This window comes from Ovis aries, chromosome 11 (genome assembly GCF_016772045.2).
Source record: "Ovis aries strain OAR_USU_Benz2616 breed Rambouillet chromosome 11, ARS-UI_Ramb_v3.0, whole genome shotgun sequence".
In the NCBI taxonomy this organism is placed as follows: domain Eukaryota; kingdom Metazoa; phylum Chordata; class Mammalia; order Artiodactyla; family Bovidae; genus Ovis; species Ovis aries.
Genome location: NC_056064.1, coordinates 7,518,056 through 7,542,464, shown reverse-complemented (window position 1 = coordinate 7,542,464; position 24,409 = coordinate 7,518,056). Strand labels below are relative to the sequence as shown.

Below are 24,409 nucleotides of genomic sequence, written 5' to 3'. Positions count from 1 at the left end.
AACAATGGTGCTACGTTAGGGGCTCGGTGCCGCCTCTGCTGCTGGTAGATTGGGCACTCAGCAGTACATGTAGCCAGGTCAGTCTTGATGGACACATGCTCCTGGTACTGAGCCCATCTGTAGCCCCCATCATAGCCAGGACCACTTCATTCACGAGCTCACAGGAGTTGCTAGGGAAACGGGCGCTGTCTGCTGTCTACCAAATGGGTCGTCCCAACCACTCAATTATTAAGCCCTTCCCCTGCCCTGTGATGAGCAGTCTATGGAACTGCAACGTCTTCCTGCTCTGCCATTCAGAAGGCTCTATCCTCAGACCTCTTCTTCAGACCTTTCCATTTTTCCGTTGTGCTCCTCCCAGGTCCACTCTCCAACCAAACCATGATTTGGTGCAGACCCTTCCTTCCAGCCCCTTCTCCTTGCAGGCAAAATGAACCGACAGGTGAGCTGCCCCAGGTTCTCCCCACTGGGAGCACTCCCCTTCACCACCGTCTGGGCTGTGCTGGAGAGGAGCTTCAGTGCCAAAGCCGCTCACCTTCAGGTGATGCACGCAGAACCATCTGAAAACCAACCTGAGACCCTTCTTCCTGAGTCCACTGGCAGAAAGTCTCCATGAAGGCATGGGCACAGCTTGAGAGGATATGGTGTAGCAGCAACAGAGGCCTTAGGCAAGTCTGGGAATTGGTTACAGGATATCAGGGCAAGAGACTAACCTCCTCAGGCGGCGACAGAAGGGATTCCAGTGGCAAAAAAGCTTTGCAGTCCCAGCTTCATTAGACTCTGCTACGCATATGACATATTCTAATGCTTAAACTTGCATTCCTTTCCCCAGCACACCCTAACTTCCAACAAAAAAGACCCTGTGTGGTTGGGGATTCAACTTGTCCACTTCAATGTCTCAAGGGCTCCTAAGACTCAGTAACTAGCTATACTCATAGTTAAATTTTTTCCCAGCAAAAGATACCCAGCAAAAGCAACAGAGACTGCCATTCATTGGCGGAGTCTCGGGGGACCCAGCACAAGGCTCTCCGTTCTTCCTGGTCCACTCAGGAGTAAACACACAGCACACAGGACTTGCTCTCTCCCCAGCAGCAAACCAACTCACGGGGGAAAGTGTGGAGCACCGCCCAGGGAAGCCTGTTTTAGCATCAGGTCAGAAGGGGCTGGTCACACAGGCGTGACCCATTCTAACTCTTTCCCCACACTCAGCAGGATAAGACTCTGGGCTGGGTTTTCAAATCCTCAGCTCCACAACTATCAGAAGTGGTATTTGTTTCAAGGCTATCATCGAAGCCTTTGCAGATCATAAGCCATGAATTAAAAGTCCCGAACTCAGCATTTTAAAAATGTTACAATTCTCTGACCTAACCAGTATACTTCTAGGGAATTTTTGTAATAAAATGATAAGGATGTGTGTAAAAATGTAACTACTCACCGTTTATAAAAGCAACAAACTAGGAGAAGGCGATGGCACCCCACTCCAGTACTCTTGCCCGGAAAATCCCATGGACGGAGGAGCCTGGTGGGCTGCAGTCCATGGGGTCCCGAAGAGTTGGACGCGACTGAGTGACTTCACTTTCACTTTTCACTTTCATGCATTGGAGAAGGAAATGGCAACCCACTCCAGTGTTCTTGCCTAGAGAATCCCAGGGATGGGGGAGCCTGGTGAGCTGCTGTCTATGGGGTCGCACAGAGTCAGACACGATTGAAGCGACTTAGCAGCAGCAAAAACTGCTTATGGGCAACAACTGAGCATTTAGTAGGTAAATTACGGTACACCTATAACATTGAATGCCCAGCACACAGTAAAATGTTATAGGAGAACAATTTATTGACAGGAAAAGGGGTTTAGGACATACTGATGTGTGAACAAAGTAGACCATGACATAACACAGCAATGATTGTGTTTTTGTAAAAAAAAATACGTATGTATATATAGCAAAAAAAGGGCTGTAGGAAGAACACTTAACTGGTAACAGTGCTTGTCCCTGGGGAAGGAGCATAGAGATATTTATTTGGTTCTTTGTTTGCATTTCCAGTTTTCTCTGTAAGTCACACAATTTGCTTCTATAAGAAGAAAACGTTAAGCTATTTCAACTCTTCATTTTGATTAAAACAGATCCTTTTTTTTTTTAAAGTTTTCACAAGCAGAAATGATTGGCAAGTTGCTACAGAGGCAATGATTCTGTTCTCTGCCAAAGCTGACGGGAACTTTCACAATCAGCCCAAGTCGGCTTCTCCCCGGAGTCAGACTCGAGGGGAGAAGGGTGGTTCCTACAGCACCAGACTCCTCACAGGGGCTCCCGTGCCCTGAGGCCAAGCAGTTCCCCTGCAGCCAGCCCAGGCCATCCTATTCTTGGTGAGTCACCAGCCTCATCATTTTCAGGGCCGTTTCCGGTTGGTCGGAAGGAACCTGGAAGCAAGGAGGATCCGCGTTAGTGCTCCCAGTTCCTTGCCTGGGGCTGGGGTCAGGGCTGGCTCTGAGACCCTGCTCCAGGAAGGGTCCAGCTTTCTGACAACACCCTGGGAGGACAGCCGCACCTGGGTGCCATCCTCAAGAGAGCACCCTTTCCGTGAAACGACCCCCGTGCTGGACACATACTTTCCCGAGCTCCCATGCTGCTGGGCTGCAGGGGTCCAGAGGAAACATGCCTCCTTTTCCATAATTCCCAGAGCCACTGCTGCTGGAAATGCACCCCGCACTGCGTGCAGCCTTACAGATGACTGAGCTCTAATATCTCTCCCTCAAACCGTCAGGGAGGACTTCCCTGGTAGTCCAGTGGTTACAAATCCTCCTGCCAAAGCAGGGGACACAGCTTCGATTTCTGGTCTGGGAAGATTCCACATGCTGCAGGGCAACTCAGCCCTTGTAGCCCAGGCTACTGAGCTGGTGCTCTGGAGCCCACAACCTGCAAAGACTGAAGCCTGTGTGCCTCGAGCCCCTGCTCTGCTACGAGAGAATCCACTGTTTTTCTCTTGTGAACCGCAACTAGAGAAAAACCCAGCACAGTCAAAAAATCAGATAAATAAATAAAACAAAACGGTACAGCCGTTAAAAAAAAAAAGGCAAAAAACGTTAGGGGAAGACAATTCCTCCCTCTCTCCTATTCAGGACAAACTGTCCAGAGGAAAGCAACATTCAACTCGTTTAACCTGAAGAGCAGAGGGTAGAGACCCCAGCATTAAACCTCTCAGCAGATTGACTACTTCAGTGAAGCTCTAACAGAGCTTCACCAGAGACCCTGAAACACACCAAGCCCCACGCACCTATGAGACCAGCGCATGTGGCTCCCGCCACCCCCAGAGCCGTAGACGCTGACTCTCACCATGTGTCCAGCTCTGAGAATCCAGTAGAAGGCCAGGTTCTTGTAGGACTTCACAAAGGCAGATGTTTCTGAAGATTTGGGGTCACTGTGCAGGGGCTTCCACTTCAGCTGATTGAATTTGGGCAGTTCTTTCCATTTCAGTTCTCGCATCCAGGACTCCTGACCTGGTGAGCGGGACAAAGCATGGCCCAGCATGAAGGGCTGAGAAGAGCAGAAACCGAAATTCGGGTCCTTTAACTCGGCACAGAATTCGAAAGCTGGGAGGCACAGAAAATGCGCTCGGGATCCTCCTAAAATGCAAACTCCAGCGTAGAACCCCGGGCGGGACCTGAGACTCTGCATTTGCAGCACTGCGTGCCCCAGCCACAGCCAGGCTGCCCAGGACAAACCCGACAGCTGTGCTTTTTGCCCATGACCCTCCCGTGGCTCCCCCACTCCGAAGGAAGGAGCCAGGGACCTCTGGAGGCAGACAGGGCTGCCAGGAGGACAGAGAAGCCCCAGGTAGGGAGACGGCGGACCGTGTGGGGGGTTCATGGAAGCAATGCAGAACCGTTTCGAAATGTCCTCAGTGATCTCGGCTCACGAGTCGCAGAAACATTCAATGCTGCTCACACTCGCCAGATCACGTGCCTCAATCTGTCTGAGCCTCTCCCTGGCCCTCCTGAAACCAGGAGGTGGGCACAGGGTGGCAGCCAGCGTGGCCGTGACCCCACAAAGACCACGACCCCTGGGTCCTCAGCTTTATAGGGTCAGCAGCCTCCCCTGCAGTGTTACCCTGGCCTGGACACAAAAAGAGAGGTTTTCCCTTAGCTAACTGGGGTCTTTGTCCAATGGTCAAGGAAACGTCTTCTTTCTAAACTTGGAGGTGGGGGTGGGAATTATCCTTTTCTTTAATCAGACCTCTAAAGGTCAACATTCAGAAAAACTCAACATTCAGAAAACTAAGATCATGGCATCTGGTCCCATCACTTCAGAGCAAATAGATGGGGGAAACAGTGGAAACAGTGTCAGACTTTATTTTGGGGGGCTCCAAAATCACTGCAGATGGTGACTGCAGCCATGAAATTCAAAGACGCTTACTCCTTGGAAGAAAAGCTATAACCAACCTAGACAGCATATTGAAAAGCAGAGACATTACTTTGCCGTCAAAGGTCCATCTGGTTCAAGTTATGGTTTTTCCAGTAGTCATGTATGGATGTGAGAGTTAGCTGAGCGCCAAAGAATTGACGCTTTTGAACTCTGGTGTTGGAGAAGACTCTTGAGAGTCCCTTGGACTGCAAGGAGATCCAACCAGTCCATCCTAAAGGAAATCAGTCCTGAATATTCCTTGGAAGGACTGATGCTGAAGCTGAACCTCCAATACTTTGGCCACCTGATAAGAAGAACTGACTCATTGGAAAAGACCCTGATGCTGGGAAAGGTTGAAGGCGGGAGGAGAAGGGGATGACAGAGGATGAGATGGTTGGATGGCATCACCGACTCAACGGACATGAGTTTGAGCCAGATCTGGGAGTTGGTGATGGACAGGGAGGCCTGGCGTGCTGCAGTCCACAGGGTCGCAGTCTGACACGACTGAGCGACTGAACTGACTGACTGAAGACCTCAAAAGAAGGACCAGCTGGACTTCTCTGAGGGGGTCACAACCTCAGGCAGCCCTGCCCTCTTCAAAGAGCCAAGGTCAGAGGTGGATGCAGGTAACGGAAAATGGCCTTTCTCCTGCCACATCAATATCACTCCCCACCCCCCAGCAAGGGGCCAGTTCTATCCACGACACCACCTCCTCAATCCCCTTGGACCGGTTCCTACCCATGGTGTCCACGATGAGGTCGAGCTGTCCATTATACACGGTCACGTTGACCCCGGCTTCCAGCAGCTCGTCCACAATGCTGACGACCGGCTTCATGAAGTCCCCCTCCATGTTCAGGAAGACGAAGGAGGCCTGGCCTGTACAAGGGGAAGGAGAAAGAGAGAGCGGCTTGGAACCTGCCTGAACAAGAGACACTCTTCAGTCCAGAGCCTCCAGGACCCCAAGAGTGACCGCCACGCGCCACATGGGGAAGACTGAACACACAGCTGCCTCCCCAACAGAACCCGCTGGCCCAGAAATCCATGCCCCAGGCTGGCCATGCAGAAGACCAGCACCAACAGCGCATACGCTCTGCTCACTCGGGTGCTTGTGACGAGAGCAGATGCCGTTTGTCATGAGGGTTGGAAATAGAAAGAAGGCCAATGCCCGAGGAAACAGGACTGATCTCCTTTAGGATGGACTGGTTGGATCTCCTTACAGTCCAAGGGACTCTCAAGAGTCTTCTCCAACACCACGGCTTTGGGGTTAGCATTAGTTTTCCTCCTTTACTGAGTAACACCAAGGCTAAGGTTTCTGATTTTTGTTTTCCCCCAGGGCCAGGTGTTAAGTTCTGAACAAGTAGGGCTAACAGAAATCATCAACAAACCGGCCCTGAACCTAGCTGGAGCTTGTCCCTGGTACAGCTGCATGGATGACCAACCCTGGGCAACAGGGGAGGTGGTCTGCACAGGATTCTTGTTGGATCCCTGACCATGTTGAAAAACAAGGGCAACAGCCACCACTGACTTTTATCTGCCAGTCACTGTGCTAAGTATGTCCTGCGTCAGCAACATCCCATGGCCTTCCTTCATCAGCTCTGTGCAAGGAACATGAGGCTCAGAGAGGCTGAGAAACACGCCCTGGGCAACACAGCCCATGGCAAGCTGGAACAGCTACACACACCTGGCAGACAGCCTGGGCTCAGGACACTGAGGGTGCCCAGAAAGGAGAGTCTCCTTTCCAGACCCTACACAGGCACACCCAGAGCCGGGGGAGTTCGCTCTTAGCAGTTTTCATCTGCAAAAGTCCCTGTGACGAGAGAAGCTGGGGCCAGACGACACAGCCATGAGGGTAAGAGGAGGCGGCTGAGCTGACAAGGTGTGTTCTCGTGAGCCTGGCCTGCACCTGGCCTCCCGGGGGTACTCACATCTGCTCTTCCTCAGCGCCACAGCCCCCCACGGCTGTCTGCACCCCTCACGGCTCTGAAACCGCATTCTTTTATTTGAGTGAACTTTCCCTTCATTTCTAAAAAACTCCAGCGGGTGATGGGGACATGAAGACACCAGGTCTAGGGTGAGTGTTCTGCTGACCTCTCTGAGGGTTGGGAGGCTGGCCCAGTCCCAGTCTCTCTGCAGCTGTCAACGTTCCACCCCACGGAGCATAGCTTTGGGGGCTCTTGGACATGAATAAAACCCTCCTAAGCTTGGCGGGTTCCCCCTCCAGGAGCGTGGGAGTCCTGCTTGCTCATGGCTTCCCAGTAAGATTGAGCAGGAACTTACGCTACATTATTTCTCCCTGAGGACCCCCTATGTCCCCCTATGACCTTCAGACCAGAAGGCCACAGATGCCAGCCCTCATCATCCCCATCAGGATGCCTGCAGAGGCCGACCTGCTCAAACCCTGTCGAAAAATAAATTTTTTTTTTCCCAGTACACTCACAACGAACTGTGGCCTTGGGCATGGCTTTTTAAAATCTCAAGTTTTTATTACAGAAAAGTTCACACTGATATAGAAGTAACGAGGAGAGGGTGATGGTGATTCTCCTGGACCCACTCCTGGCTTCAACAGTGATCAACTTATAACCAACCGCTTCATTTCTTTGCCCGCCCGCTTCCCTCACCAATCCTTTATTCTGAACCACTTTTGGCACGCCACCCACTGTCTCTGTATGTCTGCCCATCTATCAAATGTGAACGGTAATAACGTTCTACCTGCAACTAAGCACACTATCACTACCAATAACACCCGTTCTGCAAATCAAGGCTTTGAACAGTCACCTCTTTCACCCCCGGCTCTACAAACACCACTTCATTAAGTCACACAAGTTACCTCCCCAGGTGCAAACATCAGGAATAATTCTGAGCTTCTTCCTGATGGGACCATTCATGAGCTGACTTAAGGGATCCTGCTGCAGACGTCTCACGTGGCGTTGGAAAAGGTGAACTAAAACAAACTGGTACACGGTGAGTCAAAGGACTGGAAACGAGACGAAGAGGCCCTCCCTCTTTCCTAAGCGGCAGGGACGCTGTGAGAGGGAGGCTTGCACCTGGAAGATGAAAAGCGGTCCCCTGATTCCCCCCAGATGGGGGGCAAGTCAGGCACGTGTTCCAAGTGGAGAGGCTTTATTGGCTTTGACTGGGGCATTTTATGTCCTTTGGGGCCAGTAAGGTTCTCCAGCACGGCCTAAGGAAATCAGCTGAGTGGAACCTAGAGGCCTCTGGCAGCTTCTGAATAAAGGGAGGATATCAGGCATTCAGCACCCGCAGGGAAGACAACTCAATCCAGCCTTCAGGAGGCTTAACATTGTAATTCAATGTGTAGAAGCTGGTTTCCAAGTTTCAAAAACACCGTGTAAGTGAAAGACTACCTCATGCATGATTCCATCTACGTGAAATGTCCTGAACAGGCAAATCTAGAGAGACAGAAAGCAGGTTAGTGGTTGCCTGAGGCTGGAAGTGGGAAAAGAAATTGACTGCAGACAGACATGTGGGATCTTTCTGGGGTGATGGAAATGTTCTAAAACAGGCTTGTGGTGATGAAACGTTCCAAATACACTAAAACCTACTGAATCATACAACATAGGTGAATGTTATGGTAGGTAAACTATATGTCAATGAAACTTTTCCAAAAATTGGTAAAGGCAGGGAGGCTGAGATATGGTCTCACAAGGTCAAGGTCCACTCACCGAGGTGTATCTGGGTGAATCCTAGCCTTGACGCCACTGCAGACATAGAAGAGTTCTTAGTTAAGATGTTATAGAAGTTCACCTCATCTGTGTTCTGAAACACACAAGAAATGAATTGGGTTGTTTTCTTTGTTTATCCATTACCAGAGCCGCAAAACAGTAAGGTACCTGGCTCCCCATCTTGTACAAGCACAGCTTTAATTTTGTACATTTACTCAGACCAGAAGGAAATAAGCTCTGGAAGCCCAGAGACCAGCAGTGCCAGCCCAGTCTCCTGGGGGTAGCTCATCCAAGGAGGGCTCCAATGCCACAGGAGAAAACCAAGAACCTGTGTGTTAATTTCCAGGAAGAATCTGCAGAGGGTCCTACACACTCAAGTCTTCAACCTGGGGATTCTTCCCTCCTGGCTCACTGTGGCCAGAATGCTGGCTGGCAAGGACCCCGACACTCACCTTGGCGGGACATATTCTTTCTTACAGAATCCATACTTTCAGCTGAGGGACAGGCAAGTCTTGCAGGCTGGGTGGCTTTCTGACCTTGTCATTGCTCAGACTGGTCAGATGTATTGTTTAGCTTGACATCATTTCCAGACTTGTGGGCAGTCTCCGGATAGACCCCAGCCCTGACAACACCAACCAAGGTCCCTTCACCCCCAGGGAAAAGCCAAGTAGGCTGGCCCGAATGCGTCCCCTCTTACCTGCTGAATGACCATTTCTGTTTTCTCCCAGAGCCTGGTGGCCTTTTGGTAGAGTCCCTTGTTCAGGGCATCCAGGACTTCCTCTGCAGCCTGAGACACCTCTGCCAGACCTTGGTCATCTAGAAGAGACTGGAATGCAAACAAGAACACTCTGACTTTGCAAGAGACAGAACCCCGGCATCGCTCAGGGTAGGGATGGGTAACAGAAAGAGTGGGCGGCAGGAGTAAGGGGGATGTCCATAGACAAGCACAGCGTAACAAGCGCTGTGTTTACTGATGATACCAGAAAGTGGCAACTGAGTCTAGGTGATGGGTATATGGGTATTCACCAAGATCGTTCAACCTTTCTGCATATCTGGAAATGTCTATAATAAAAACCAGGGCATATTTTAAAACGTGCATGTCTAGTACCTGGAGCAATGGGATAACTAGGTTGATGTTTTTTTAAATCTGTCCCCAAGGCCGGCTGTTGCTTAGGGTTTTCAACCTGATTATTAGAGAGGTCCCTAAAGGGCAGTGTCAACCGCACAGACAAACCCAACTAGCTTGGTTGCTCCTGCAGACAGACCCAGAGGAAGTCAGCTGGGCTGTCGGGGTGAGAGTCTGGGCTCGTCTACTTACCACACTGTACAGGAAAGGTCCCCAGGAGAGCACCGAATCTGAAGGACAGCACATAGGGACAGAGTGAGTTTTCTGTGATTGTTCCCCCTCAAAATACCTAACCAGCTTTCCTCACAAAGCAGAGAGAGACAGAAGCAAGATACACAGCGGCTTTGGGTCTGAAGGCTCCTTAACCCACCAGGGCTCATGTCTCGGTGGCTGGGAGGTGGGGTGAGGGTGTGGAACCTTTCTGTTGAGTCAGGACTAAAGGGCCACATTAATCTGGCCTGATACCGGCCCAGCCAGTGAGTCAGCGCCAGGGACGGCTCCACAGACAGGCCATGCGTGTGCAGCGGCGGTGCTTATCTGCACGCTTCTAGACTGTGATGCTTTAAGGTATTTCCCCGCCCTCTGCTCTGCTCTGCACCCTGCCCGCTCCTCCGAGGACACAGGCTTCTGCCAGGGAACTAATTAAGGACGAATACTGATTGCATTAAGTTTCTGGGGCTATACTGCCAATCAATTCATTTCAATTCCAAAAATACACTGAGAATTTAAAGGTGTGAGAATTGAAGTAAAGCCAATGACGAATTTTATGAGACAAATGTGAGTAAGACAACACCTAACTTCACAGAGAACAGTAGGCTTGGTTTGGACAAGTTCACAGTTACCGTAACTACATAAGGCTAGTCCACTGATAGAAGTGCCAAGGAGGTAGCAAGCAGAACTTTTTTTTTTTTTTTTTTTTGCTTATGTGGTTTTCTTTTGTTTTCTGTAATTTTTCCTAAATTGAAATACAGTTGACTTATATCAATGGAGAAGGAAATGGCAACCCACTCCAGCATTCTTGCCTGGAGAATTCCATGGACAGAGGAGCCCAGCGGTCTACAGTCCATGGGGTCACAAAGAGTTGGACACGACTGAGTGACTCACACACACTTTGACTTCTATGAAGGACCGTAACTTCTAGAGCACATTGGAATACGTGGCGCTCATGCTCTGTACTCAGTCACGTCTGACTCTTTGTGACCCCATGGACTGCAGCCCACCAGGCTCCTTTGTACATGGAATTTTCCAGGCAAGAATACTGGAGCAGGATGCCACTTCCTACTCCAATCATTAGGGTCGGGTAACAGAATAGCTTCTCCAAGAGGAGAAGAGAGTAAATGAAAACACAGCCCTTATATATTCAATGTCTCTCTTTTATATCCCTGACAGCCATCATACTGGAGAGGTTGAGCAACAGGAACACTTTTAGCTTACAAGAGGGCATTAAGATGACGCAACGGCCAACACACCACTCATTTGCTACAAAGCCATCGACAGCTCCCCCAAAGCCCAAGCATCTCAAAGTCTGTTTCAAATAATCTCACTTCTGCAGGATGTTTCCCTAGGTATTAACACAGAAATATGATTTGTTGGCCAAATACCTTTGGGGTTATGCAAGACAACACATTTTTTTTTTAAACTGCAGGACTTATCAGAGCCTTTAATGTGCCTGTGAACCTTGAGGAGGTGGGGCCAGTATTTGGCACTTCCAAAACTTATTTGGCCGTGGAGCCCTTTGCATAGCACTTCACTGGGCTGGTATTCTTCACGACACACCCTGAGAAATGCAGACACACCAGGTCCTGCAGAGACTAGCCGTCATTCTCCTCTCCAGCTAAACCATCAAGCCTGGGCCTCAGTTTCTTATAAAGAATCAACTGCAGTCCTCCAAGGCATCCGATTTCCTGCTTTATTTAGCCCAGGGATGGGTAAACCATTTCTGTAAAGGGACAAACAGTAAACGTGTTTGGCTTTGCAGGTCAGCTGTCTCTGTTGCAATTACTCAACTCTGTTACTGCAGGCTCCAAACAGATGACCTGTATTCTACAAATGAATGGGCACGCTAGTGTCCCAGCAAAAAGCTTATTTACTAAAGCAGGGTGGCAGGACAAACTTGACTTAGAAGCCGTAGTTTGATCCTGGATGTGTACCTATGATGGCCAATAGAACTTTCTGTAGTGATGGAAACGTTCTGTATCTGTGTGGTCCACAAGTCCACAGCCACCTGTGGCTACTGGATACTTTGAAATGTTAGCAGTGCAGACCAAAGACTGCGATTTTTATTGTATTTTAATTAATATAAATTTAAACGTCATATGTGGCTCAGTTCAGTTGCTCAGTTGTGTCTGACTCTTTGCGACCCCATGGACTACAGCATGCCAGGCCTCCCTGTCCATCACCAACTCCCAGAGCTGGCTCAAACTCATGTCCATCGAGTCGACAATGACATCCAGCCATCTCATCCTCTGTTGTCCCCTTCTCCTCCTGCCTTCAATCATTCCCAGCATCAGGGTCTTTTCCAATGAGTCAGTTATCAGGTGGCCAAAGTATTGGAGGTTCAGCTTCAGCATCAGTCCTTCCAAGGAATATTCAGGACTGATTTCCTTTAGGATGGACTGGCTGGATCTCCTTGCAGTCCAAGGGACTCTCAAGTCTTTTCCAACACCACAGTTCAAAAGCATCAATTCTTCGGCGCTCAGCTTTCTTCACAGTCCAACTCTCACATCCATACATGACCACAGGAAAAACCATAGCCTTGACTAGATGGACCTTTGTTGGCAAAGTAATGTCTCTGCTTTTGAATACGCTGTCTAGGTTGGTCATAGCTTTTCTTCCAAGGAGCAAGCATCTTTTAATTTCATGGCTGTAGTCACCATCTGCAGTGATTTTGGAAGCCAAAAAAATTAAGTCTGTCACTGTTTTCATTGTTTCCCCATTTTTTTGCCATGAAGTGATGGGACCAGATGCCATGATCTTCGTTTTCTGAGTGTTGAGTTTTAAGCCAACTTTTCCACTTTCCTCTTTCACTTTCATCAAGAGGCTCTTTAGTTCTTCTTCAGTTTCTGCCATAAGGGTGGTGTCATCTGCATATCTGAGGTTACTGACATTTCTCCCGGAAATGTTGATTCCAGCTTGTGCTTCACCCAGCCCGGCATCTCGCATGATGTACTCTGCACGTAAGTTAAATAATAAGCATGGTGACAATATACAGCCTTGACATACTCCTTTCCCAATTTGGAACCAGTCTGTTGTTCCATATCAAGTTCTAACTGTTGCTTCCTGACCTCCATATGGATTTCTCAGGAGGCAGGTCAGGTGGACTGGTATTCTCATCTCTTTAAGAATTTTCCACAGTTTGCTGTGAACCGCACAGTCAAAGGCTTTGGCATATCAATAAAGCAGTACATGTTATTCTGGAATTCTCTTGTTTTTTTGATGATCCAACGGATGCTGGCAATTTGATCTCTGGTTCCTCTGCCCTTTCTAAATCCAGCCTGAAGATCTGGAATTTTATGGTTCATGTTCTGTTGAAGCCTGGGTTGGAGAATTTGAGCATTACTTTGCTAGTGTATGAGATGAATGCAATTGTACGGTAGTCTGAACATTCTTTGGTGTTGCCTATCTTTGGGATTGGAATGAAAACTAATCTTTTCCAGTCCTGTGGCCACTGCTGAGTTTTCCAAATATGATGGCATATTGAGTGCAGCACTTTAACAGCATCATCTTTTAGGATTTGAAATAGTTCAACTGGAATTCCATCACCTCCACTAGCTTTGTTTGTAGTGATGCTTCTTAAGGCCCACTTGACTTCACATTCCAGGATGTCTGGCTCTAGGTGAGTGATCATACCATCATCATTATCTGGGACATGAAGATCTTTTTTGTATAGTTCTGTGTATTCTTGCCACCTCTTCTTAATATCTTCTGCTTCTGTTAGGTCCATACTGTTTCTGTCCTTTATTGAGCCCATCTTTGCATGAAACGTTCTCTTGGTATCTCTAGTTTTCTTGAAGAGATCTCTAGTATTTCCCATTCTATTGTTTTCCTCTGTTTCTTTGCACTGATCACTGAGGAAGGCTTTCTTATCTCTCCTTGCTTTCTCTGGAGCTCTGCATTCAGATGGGTATATCTTTCCTTTTCTCCTTTGCCTTTCACTTCTCTTCTTTTCTCAGCTATTTGTAAGGCCTCCTCAGACAACCACTTTGCCTTTCTGCATTTCTTTTTCTTGGCGATGGTCTTGACCCCTGCCTCCTGTACAATGTCACGAACCTCTGTCCATAGTTCTTCAGGCACTCTGTCCATCAGATCTAATCCCTTGACTCTATTTGTCACTTCTACTGTATCATCATAAGGGATTTGATTTAGGTCATACCTGAATGGTCTAGTGGTTTTGCCTATTATCTTCAATTTAAGTCTGAATTTTGCAATACGGAGTTCATGATCTGAGCCCCAGTCAGCTCCTGGTCTTGTTTTTGCTGACTATATAGAGCTTCGCCATCTTTGGCTGCAAAGAATATAATCAATCTGATTTCGGTACTGTGGCTATGGTTACCACATTGAACTGTGCAGGTCTTCTTGAAGGCATGAAGCAGGTCTGTGTATCTTTCCTGGCACGGAGCACAGCACCTGCTCCCTAGCAAGCAATTAATAATTGCACATGGAAGTGAACAGCAATTCTCCTCCAAAAAGGGAGTACTTCTGGGGTAGAGGAGCGACACGTAAGGTGCACGTGGACAAAGGGCCTCAAGGCTGGGCAGACAGACTCACAAGGGCAGGTGCGTCATGTGAGCTGCGCTCGGGAGATTCTGGACCAGAGAAAGAGGACCTGCAAAGGAGGAGGCTGACCTACTGGTCTCAAGGAGGAATGCACGGTGACGGCTAAGTGCTCGCTGCCTTCACGTGCATCCTGGGTTTAGCTGTGTGACTTTAGGAAAACTGCTTAACCCGAGTCTCAGTTTCATCACCTCCAAACCTGGGATAATAACACCAAGCATCCCATGGAGATGTCGTTAAGCTTCAGCAAAGTTAACACATATAAAGTGTTTAGCATTGTTAGCGCAGCTGAGATGAGACCCTTGAAGGGTGCAGGAGGCCAGTTCTGCCACTCTGAGCGAGACGCTTGGCAGGATACCCGCTGACCCCTTAGGTCTCGGGTCGAGGCTCCTGCAACGTCACAGTGTCCTAGGAGGTTCATCCAGAAAGGACACACAAAGGGCAGTCCTTTTCACAATGTGGACTGAAGGATGTCCCTGGCAGCCCAGTCACTCCCAGTGTAGGAGGCCCAGGTTTGATCCCTGGTCAGGGAACTAAGACCTTGCACATGGTGCAGCTCAGCCCCATCAACACACCTTTCCCAACCCCCACCCCTGCCCCCTGCCAAAAAAGAAATCTGAAAATGTCCTACTTACTGATGGGAGAGATCCAAGCGTCACCCAGAGCAACCCCGGCAAAGTTGCACTGGATGGCCCCTTGCTGAATAGCCTGAAAGAGAAGCCAAGAAACATCCTTGTCAAGAAGACCCAGGGGCCTCCCTCCCTTCCTCAACAGGAGGGAGTCACGCCTTAATACACGGCCTTTCCTGAGCACAGAACGCTTCTGCCCACCCGGGATGCTCTGGGTACCCAAAGACCTCAGACACCCACTAGAGGACAAAGGTAACTGCCCTGCCGCCCACCATTTGCAAAATGAACAGGAATTGTGAAGTTCTCCCAAGGGTGTTGGCAGGCTTTGTGTGGGGTCTGGTGTAGCCCCTGTCTTCTTTAGAAGGGACACAGGGAATATACAGAGTATAACCTTTACAAATTGTAAATCATTATATTGTTCATGAGAGTCTTCCCTATGGCTCAAACGGTAAAGAATCTGCCTGCACTGCAGGAGACCTGGCTTCGATCCCTGGGTTGGGAAGATCCTCTGGAGAATGGAATGGCACTCCACTTCAGTTTTCCTGCCTGGAGAATGCCATGGACAGAGGAGCCTGGGGGGCTACAGTCTGTGGGATCACAAAGAGTCGGACACTACTGAGTGACGAACACTACCACTACTATATTGTAAATAGGGAACATACAATATCGAACGTCAATTATACTTCAATGAAAAACAAAGGTCATACAAGTTCACTGTAAAATATTTACTCATAGAACTGCTGTTCTGGACTTCTCTTGTGGTCCAGTGGTTAAGACTGCCCCTGCCAATGCAGGGGACATGGGTTCCATCCCTGGCCCGGGAAGATTCCGCATGCCTCGGGGCAACTGAGCCCATGAACCACAACTCCTGAGCCCTGCAGCTCATGAGCCGCAACTACCGAAGCCCACACACCCTCAACCCGTGCTCCACAACAGGAGCAGCCTGTGCACCGCAACGAAGAGTAGGGTCTGCTCACTGCAACTAGAGAAAGCCCAGGTGTGGCCACAGAGACCCAGCGCAGTCAAAACAAAACACTGATGTTTTATGCAAGGCAGGAATCCAACTTTACTAACTTCCAAAGTAATAGCCATTTGTCTCCAAACCATTTGCTGAACCTTCTGTCTCTCCCTCAGTGACATGAAATACCACCCTATCATTTATATACGATCCTATGTTAAGTATGACATATAGGTATCACATACATACGTCACATGCATATACACCCATATATACAAGTACAGATAAAATATGCTTCCAGACTCTTTAACCTGCTACATTTATCTGTGTTTGTTGCTATGCCAGCACCAAATTGCTTCACTCAGCTGAACAGCTTGTTTAATATTGGACAGTGCCAACTTCACTATTCTTTTTGAAACTTTTTATGGTATTCAGACTTACTCTTACTTTCCATGTACAAGGTCCTATTCAAAGTATATTTAATTATCAGGCGGGTACAAGTAACATAATCAGTTTCTGTCTGGAACCAAACAACAGAGTCATCTTCCCTCTTACCTTCTGAAGTTCTAGAGCAATGCCAGCAGCCATCTTTCCTCCATAAGACTCTGAGAAAATGTAGAATGGAACACTCTAGGAAGAAAAGGAATTTATAAAGAATTAAATATCCTGAATGCCTTTTTTTTTTTTTTCCTGAATGCCTTTTAATTCACATGAATCCATTTCAAATTTCTACTGCATGTAATGGCCAGGCAAAACAAATCTGCTTCTGTTTATCTTTCCTCCCATATCTGATTTTTATGTTTCAGGAGAATACTGGGTGCAGGGTCATTCTTTCAAGCTAAAACCATCTTTAGAGATGACAGAAACAGAAGCCTACAACCTGATCCCTGGGTACAAAAAGGTTTTCTCTGGAATGAGCTGGGCGTGTAACTCTTTGCGGGTGTTTGCACCTGATGGATTCAGTGCTATGACCTCGAGCCCCTCGCTGAGCTGTTTCTGAGGCCCCCGCTTACCTGGAATTCTTTGTGGTCATCAAAGAAGACCTTGAGGAGAAACATCATGTCTGAAGTCACAGTGGCCAGGTCTTTGGCGTACGCATCAGCCTTGTCCACATAACTGAATCCAGCGCCCACGGGGTTATCCACAAACAGGAGGCTGGCCGACTGGAGCTACACGCCACCCCAGGAAAGTCAAATGTTGCAATCAGCCAGCCAGTCCCCAACTATCTTTTGATCATCTGTGAGCTCAACAAAAGCCACACATGTGAGGATATCAGTGTGGTTATGGTCTGTTATTAAAATGGGTTTAAAAAACATCTGGACTAGGGACACGGACTAGTACAGCAAAGAAAAGGAGAGCCAAGAAGCAAAGAGTCACATATGCAAGGAAGTGAGGCATCCAGGCTGTTACTTTCACACGATACGGACGTCCTGGATGTGATGCGCTAGCGCAGAGAGCTGTGCGGTGTCAGTCTGAGCAACAGCTCGAAGCAGGAGGCGCTAGCGCAGAGAGAGCTGTTCGGTATCAGTCTGAGCAACAGCTCGAAGCAGGAGGAGGTCCGGACCACACATATGCTTTAAGATGAACCCCGTTTCCACGTTGGCTGGCTTTGCGGAACACTACAAAAACAGAATCTATTCTACTACCTTTCCCACAGAAGTTTAGAATTTTATATCCTGAAGGATCCCTAGTAATAACACAGTCCAGCCATGTCCTTTACTGTTTAGGAAATCAAAGCCCAGAAAAGGCCCAGGACCTGTCCAGGGTCACAAAGCTGGATAGGTAATGGCAGCATCAGGACCAAGGCCAGCACCTCCTCACTTCCTGTTCCAGCTCTCTGCCCCAATCACGTGGCTCTCTTTGTCATGGGAGGCTCGGGGACAAGCCAGAGGGGGCATTCTGCTACTGCAAGTGGAAGTGATATTTCACCTGGAAGCATGTATAAATAAGAATGTTTCAGGCTGAGGGAAGAGCCTGTGCAAAGCCCCTGAGTCACAAGTAAAATCCACCTGAAGACCAGTGTGGAGACAGACAAGAAAATCAAAGGACTCTGAGGGGAGCTTCCGGAGGAGGCGTTCCTGCAGTGAGACTCAGGTGAACATGGTGAGCTGGGTGTGACTGGGTGGCCCAAGGAATGAAGCCGAGGCCCAGGAATCGCCCTTGCAAAGGCCTGAAGGAAGAGGGCACTGGAGAGGAGCTGGGAGGTGTGACTGGGGGCAGCAGGAGCCAATTTCTGTGTCGGAAACTGGATCTGGTCTTCCGGGAACCTGAAAGAACTGAGGAGGGCCTGGCATTGGAGAGTTTCACTCGTGTGGCCTGTAGATTATGGGGTGGGGGTGGGGGAGACCTTTGAAAGCACCCCCGAAAGGCAGTCAAAGAGGGGTGGATGAAAAATATTAACAACCTTGGGTATTAAACACAGAGCTACAAAAGGACCCAGAAATTCCCCCCCAAACTGAAACTAGGGGACCCAACCAGTATTTGTACGCTAATGTTGCCCGCATTACTCATCACAGCCAAAAGGTGGAAATAACCTAAGGGTCCATCAGCAGATGGGGGAGGGGCAGAGGCACAGAGCAGAGGGTGGCCACGAGCCCAGAGCCAAACCCCCACTCGCCGAGCCCCTCAGCACCTGGCAGCCTGGGGGCAGAGGTCGAGCATGGGGACAGCGGGACGGACCCCAGACTGGAGGGAGAAGGACAAGGGAGCCGGGGGGTGGGGGCTGGTCAAGAGGGGCTAGGTGAGAAGGTGAAGCTAAGAGTGAAGGCGGAGTCAGAGAACCAGAGGGGCGCCCGAAGGGCAGAAGACCAGGGGCCTGAAGTCTGGAGGAAGACAAGCGCTGAGATAAGAGAGGAGCAGGAGCAGAGAGAAAGGACTGGAGGTCGTGGCCACAGGGTGGGACTCTGGTGTCTGAGACTGTAGCAAGGTCCAGGTGTCTGCTAGAGCAGACGGAGGTTTCTGCAGGGAAGCGGAGAGTGACGGAGTTGGGAAGGTGACCGGTGCAGGACAAGCTGCCTTCAGAAATGGAAGCAGCTGGTAGAGAGGAGGCCTGTGGACAAGCACCCAAGGCCCCCCTGCATACAGAGGAAGAGGGCGGGGGTGGGGCGGGGCCCCTCAACCTGGGGATGGGATGGGATCAGGTGGGGTTCAGTCTGCGAGAGGCCACGTGGCACTGAGAGTTCGGGGCCTTCCTCACTGTACCCAAGTGGTCTTTCGTGGTTGGAGATTCCTATCAAGTGGCCCGATTTCCTCAAAGTTTCCAAAGCCAGTGCTGGAACCACCTGGACCACCCTGTGGAAGAAAGAAAGAACCAAAAATAAACTCGGAGAAAATGTCTGTCAAGCCTTCATCATTACAACAATGACCACACTCACTGCAAACGATTTATGACTCGGCGATGGCTGGGTCAGCCTTACACACAGGACACAGCTGGTCCAATGAACCAGGGATGCTGAAAGCTCAGCTTCTCTCTGCACCGGTGCTGAATCACATCTCAGAGACAGAGTTGCGGGTGAAGTAGAACAGGGCAGCTTTATCACTTCACCAGGTAATGGGGGACACAGCAGGCTAATGCCTTCAAAACCGAGCATCCCAACTTGGGGAAGACAGTGACAAGTTTTATATTAACCGAAATTGTTCAAAGAGGGTGTGATCAGCTCATGGACATTCTTCTCATGGGTTGGTGGTAAGGTAAGGAGTCAACCTCATCAACCTTCAGGTCCTACTGGTCTGGGGTCTACATGCTGGTGGGCGGCATACTATCATTAATCATTAACTTCTCCTACCTGGAGGGGGTTTCAGCATAAGCAACATTGCTCAAAGGTACTGTCGTATGTAATCTTTGATGACGCCTTCATGGATCACAGCCTTGTTGTGGCAAAGGGGCCTGTGTAACTCAATGAAGCTATAAGCCATGCCAGGCAGGGCCAAGACAGGTGGTTCACAGTGAAGAGTTCTGATGAAATGTGGTCCACGGGAGGAGGAAATGGCAAACCACTTCAGTATTCTTGCTGAGAAACTCATGAGGAGTATGAAAAGGGAAAAATATATGACACTGGAAGACGCTCCTGCCAGGCCAGAAGGTGTCCAATATGCTACCGGGGAAAAGTGGAAAGCAATCACTAATAGCTCCAGAAAGAATGACGAGACTGGGCCAAAGGGAAAATGACGCTCAGCTGCGGATGCGCCTGCTGGTGAAAATAAAGTCTGATGCTGGAAAGAATATTGCATATGAACCTGGAATGTTAGGTCCGTGAATCAAGGCAAATTCATATTGGGTATGACAGAAATCAAACTTTTACAACACTGTAAAGGGATCATTAATCAATTTTTAAAAAAGTCTGTATCTATCGGCACAGCTGGGAGAACTGGGAAGCTGCTTAGGAATAATAACATTTTGGGATGAAGTGATATTTACATCTCATGGAGACGAGTACCAGGGAACCCCCACATACTGGTAAGCAACCCGGCACCCCAGCTAGGACGAGCCTGTAGTTTCCAGAAGGTGAAGCAAGACTTCGTTTCTCCACCCCTCCCTAGACTGTGGATTCCAGGTGGGTGTGGGCCAACTTCTGAGAGACATTTTAGGAAGGATCCTCTGCCTGCCTTTCCAAGAACTTTCAACCAGTTTCTAGTCTTCAATCCTACCACCAGAGCTCAAGATTAACATGCAAATACAATTTAAGGAGAAGCAGAGGGTCCCACACTCAACACTGATACAAAAGGCTGAGTTCTTTCAAAATATCAATTTCCTAGGGCATGGAAGTCAGGTCGAAGAAAGGACTGGGAGGGGAGGGAGATGAAAGGCTGGTCAGGGTAGCTCAGTTTTTGCTTTCGAACCTTCCAGAAACACTTTGTATCAGCATATTGTCAAATGAGACTTTAAGAGCATCCAGTAAGGGTTCCTGCCCCTGTCTGGTTTGGGCTTAGTAGAAAAGGACCCCAGCAAAAGGCCAGAACCTCTCTCTCACTCTCTGATTTGGCTTCCTTGGCAATAACACTGCCTTTGTCTGCCTCAGAAGGATGCTGAATCCTGAGGTCTAGGAGACCCCGACCTCGCTGCTGAACCACATCAGTTCTGCACTGCTGAGCTGCGCGCCTTCAAAGGCGAGCAAGATGGTAAGTGGGGGAAACCTGGCCTCAACCTCAGGTCAGGCAGTAAAACTACTTTTACCTGAAGCCACATGATCAAGGGCAGCTCTGTGAAGTTCTTGTAGGAGCTGGCGGCATAATAGAGCCACCAGAACATGTGGGCATCCTTCCGGACAGTCAAATAACCCCAGACCTCGTTGCTGTTTTCCTTGGGCTGGCTGATGACAGCTCCTGAAACACAAACACGGCTTTCCTGAAGAATGTCCATGTCCTGGTAAATGCCAAGCCTAGGAGTGATGGCCGGGCTAGGTTCCAGGTCATTTGGTTTCTGTTTATGTATTTACTTCAATACATTGTGGAGAAAAAGAAAAAAAAATTCAACTTAGATTGAATAAATTTTCAACTTATGAAAAAACAAACCCAACTTAACAGAGGCCCAGGGGGCTGAAAGATTTCACATTTTCCTCTACACCCTCTGAAATGTTTGGATTTTTAACAGGAAAGCATGAAACATGCTCATAATTGTTTAAAAGAGAGAGATTTACATTTAGGCAAAAAAAATCTCAAAATGCATCACATTGATTTTGGTTTCTCATTTAGTATACAATTAAAGAGGCATCAACAAGTGAGTGGGGCAAAATTACTCAATATATTATGCCAGGGCAACTGTTAGCTTCCTTGAAGCAAAAAAAAAAAAAAAAAAAAAAGGAAAAAAGAAATATAGATCCTCTCTTAACACTATTAACCAAAATGAATTCCCAGTGGATCAAATATTTCATTTTTAAAATTTAGATGTGAAAAAAATATGAAAATAGAGTTGAATGTTTTTTTGACCTCTGGATGGGGAAATGATTTAAGCAGACTTCCAGAGACTATAGAGCAAAATAGCAAGTGCTGAGGACAGAAACTTGTTACATTTCTATACAATGAAAATACAAGGCAAAACAACAAATAAAGATCAGAAATAAATATGAAGAAGGGTACTTCCTTAATCATTAGATCAATTAAAAAGTATAAGATATTTGCAACAATCACAATAGTTGACAATGCCTAGCAAGGAAGTGGCAACCCACTCCAGTACTCTTGCCTGGAGAATCCCATGGGCGGAGGAGCATGGTAGGCTGCAGTCCATGGGGTCACTGAGGGTCGGACACGACTGATGTGACTTAGCAACAGCAGCAGCAGCAGCACTTACTAGGCATTCAATAAATAACAGTAGTCATAACAACAACAAAAGTAAGGTCTTAATAATTAAATGGATAAATGCCACAAGAAAATAATTCATGAAAACAAAAATACAAATGTCATAAATAGGTGAAAAAATCACTAATATTCAAAGATATGAAAATTAAAGCAATAGTGAGGTTACTAAAAAATCTTTGCTTATTTGACAGATGGCAGCGGCTCTATTTGCACGAGACAGGAGACTGGCCTCACCACTGTGGGAAAAAGTGCATACTGGCACATAATTTTCTGAGGAGGCAACTTGGCAGAAAATTTATAGAAGCCATACATATATTCTTTAATCCCACAACTCCAATTTTCCTCCAATTTAGAGTTAACCAAAGTTAACTTTTTTAGCATTTGCAAAATATGTATCAGAAAAGAGTAGGTTAAATACATTAACTATGTCACCTTTGCTAAAGTAATAACTTCCAAGCTGTGATACCTTTTCTTTTCTCAAATACCACTCTGTGGGTAAAAAAGGCTAATGTCAAACCGTAACGAAAGCATGATCCTTGGTTACCAGAGTTTTCTGCTTCTACTTCCTCTTTTTTGAATGTCATGCCTCTGTGGCAAGTGAAAGGACAAAAACTGGTCCCCAAAATAAGAGAGAGTAGGTGAGGAGACAATGTTGTTTCAAAACTTAATAAGGATGGAGATTAAGGCAACCAGAAAGTGGTCTGATGAGCAAAACAGAAAGGCTGGAAAGTTTATTTTAGGTATGGCTGTAAGATAATACATACCAAGTAACACAAAATTACAGTCTCCTTGAAAATGGCAGATAAGGCTTGGTCTGTTTTAACTTAAACTCTGGCACTCCTCCCTTTCCTGATAGTGTTTGTTGTTGCTGTTTAGACCCTAAGTTGGGTCCAACTTTTTTGGGACTATAGCCCACCAGGCTCCTCTGTCCATGGGATTTCCCAGGCAAGAATACTGGCTGCTGCTGCTAAGTCACTTCAGTCGTGTCTGACTCTGTGCAACCCCATAGACGGCAGCCCACAGGCTCCTCCATCCCTGGGATTCTCCCGGCAAGAACACTGGAGTGGGTTGCCATTTTCTTCTCCAAAGCATGAAAGTGAAAAGTGAAAGTGAAGTTGCTCAGTCTTGTCGAACCCTCAGCAAACTCGTGGACAGCAGCCTTCCAGGCTCCTCCGTCCATGCGATTTTCCAGGCAAGAGTACTGGAGTGGGGTGCCATTGCCAGAATACTGGAGTGGTTGCCATTTCCTTTTCCAGGGGATTTTCTCAACCCAGGGATGGAACCCGCATCTCCTGCATTGCAGGCAGATCCTTTACCGCTGAGCCACCAGGGAAGCCTCCCTGCCAGTGACCACTGTTAGAATCTGATGGGCAACCTATTGGATAGTTCCCAGGCAGAAGCACAAGAGTCATATGATCCCCATTTTACAGAAGGGAAAACAAGTTAAGCAACTGGCCTCAGATCACAAGACAAGTCTGTGGCCAGTTGGAACTCTCAGTTCTTGATTCAGATCAGGAGTCATTTCGCTTGAAGAAAAGACTGAAAATCAACTTGCAAGCCATCATATTAAACACGAATTTGTTTTTGTCAAAAAGGACTTCAATGAGGGAAGATATTATCTTGCCTGTTCTGATGAGGTACAGGGAGAAAGTCTTACTCTCAATAAAGTGTCCCATTCTTGGTATTATTTTTTAGAGTCTTCTGGACAGAGTGTTTCAGCTGAAAACAACTTTATAATCTCATTTTGCAGCCAATCACGGCAGGAAGAGGGAGGTGGCCCTTAGATAGTGGAAACTTCATTGATCATCAGCTTCTCCAAACCTTACATGTTGCAAAACTGCTTCTAACTACGCGCAGGGGAGAAAGGAAGCATCAGAATACCCGGAGTCAGAAAAAAGCAGAAAAATAACTCCGAATTAAAAAAACAGTGAGTTTCAAAAGCGAAATAATGCCACAAGGTTGAAACAGGGGGAAAGGAATATGATTTAAAAAGCACAAACCCACTAACTGATTCTCATCCCTGGAGGAGAGAAGGAGGCACCGGGCGCTGAAGCATCTTTTGCCCGAACCTACCCGTGCTCAGGCCCAAAAGCAGCAGCAGCAGCAGCAGCAGCAGCGGCACGGGACACCTTCGCGAGGCCAGCTCCATGATGAATACCTCCCGACTGCATCAGCTACCGGCTAGTCTAGGCGCCTTACCACGTGACTCCGGTGGGTGGAGCAAAGCTGGGCGGGCGGAGGCGGGGCCTGGTCGGGGGCGGAGCGGGGATTCGGGTGGGCGGGGCTTGGGAGAGGCTTAGTGGGTGCTTGGGGAGACGCTTGGGCGGGCAGAGCGGCTGGCCCCATTCCGGGCGCCCTCTGCAGATCGGTCCCACCGGCATCTCTGCAGCCGCGCCCAGGGTGTTCCGTTTTGCCCCGCTACGCCTGTCTTTCCGTTTTGGGGACAAGCAGACAGGAAGAGGCGCTTAATGCATTGATTTGACTTGGTTTGTACCACAGGACTGAGACGCTACAGAGAAATAACCAGAGGACCGTTCTTCCTGCGCCGCCCATCT

The 24,409-nt window shown here is 48.2% G+C and overlaps 1 protein-coding gene across 2 annotated transcripts; it reads right to left on the bottom strand.

Moving 5' to 3' along the window:
• Nucleotides 1-1,808: 1,808 nt before the first annotated feature.
• SCPEP1 (serine carboxypeptidase 1) lies at nucleotides 1,809-24,023 on the bottom strand. Of its 2 annotated transcripts, XM_004012387.5 has the most exons (13): nucleotides 23,928-24,023; nucleotides 20,734-20,882; nucleotides 18,762-18,851; nucleotides 16,574-16,729; nucleotides 16,116-16,190; nucleotides 14,609-14,681; nucleotides 9,393-9,430; nucleotides 8,772-8,900; nucleotides 8,075-8,168; nucleotides 7,219-7,332; nucleotides 5,130-5,267; nucleotides 3,324-3,487; nucleotides 1,809-2,410 (listed from the first exon to the last, which is right to left on the bottom strand). In XM_004012387.5, exons 1-13 carry the CDS (start codon nucleotides 24,001-24,003, stop codon nucleotides 2,348-2,350), a joined length of 1,359 nt encoding a protein of 452 aa, XP_004012436.2. In that variant the 5' UTR covers nucleotides 24,004-24,023; the 3' UTR covers nucleotides 1,809-2,347. The 2 variants fall into 2 exon arrangements, with proteins under 2 accessions (XP_004012436.2, XP_060251088.1); XM_060395105.1 differs by having other exon boundaries at nucleotides 1,809-3,487.
• Between the last annotated feature and the right edge of the window lie 386 nt (nucleotides 24,024-24,409).

Coding starts and splice junctions, on each gene's coding strand:
- SCPEP1 (XM_060395105.1), bottom strand. CDS start 24,003: ATGGAGCTGGCCTCGCGAAGGTGTCCCGTGCCGCTGCTGCTGCTGCTG. Junction 16,191..16,573: donor ATGACCACAAAGAATTCCAG/GTAAGCGGGGGC, acceptor TTTTCTTCCTAG/AGTGTTCCATTCTACATTTT. Junction 8,169..8,771: donor CAGAAATGGTCATTCAGCAG/GTAAGAGGGGAC, acceptor TGTGTGTTTCAG/AACACAGATGAGGTGAACTT.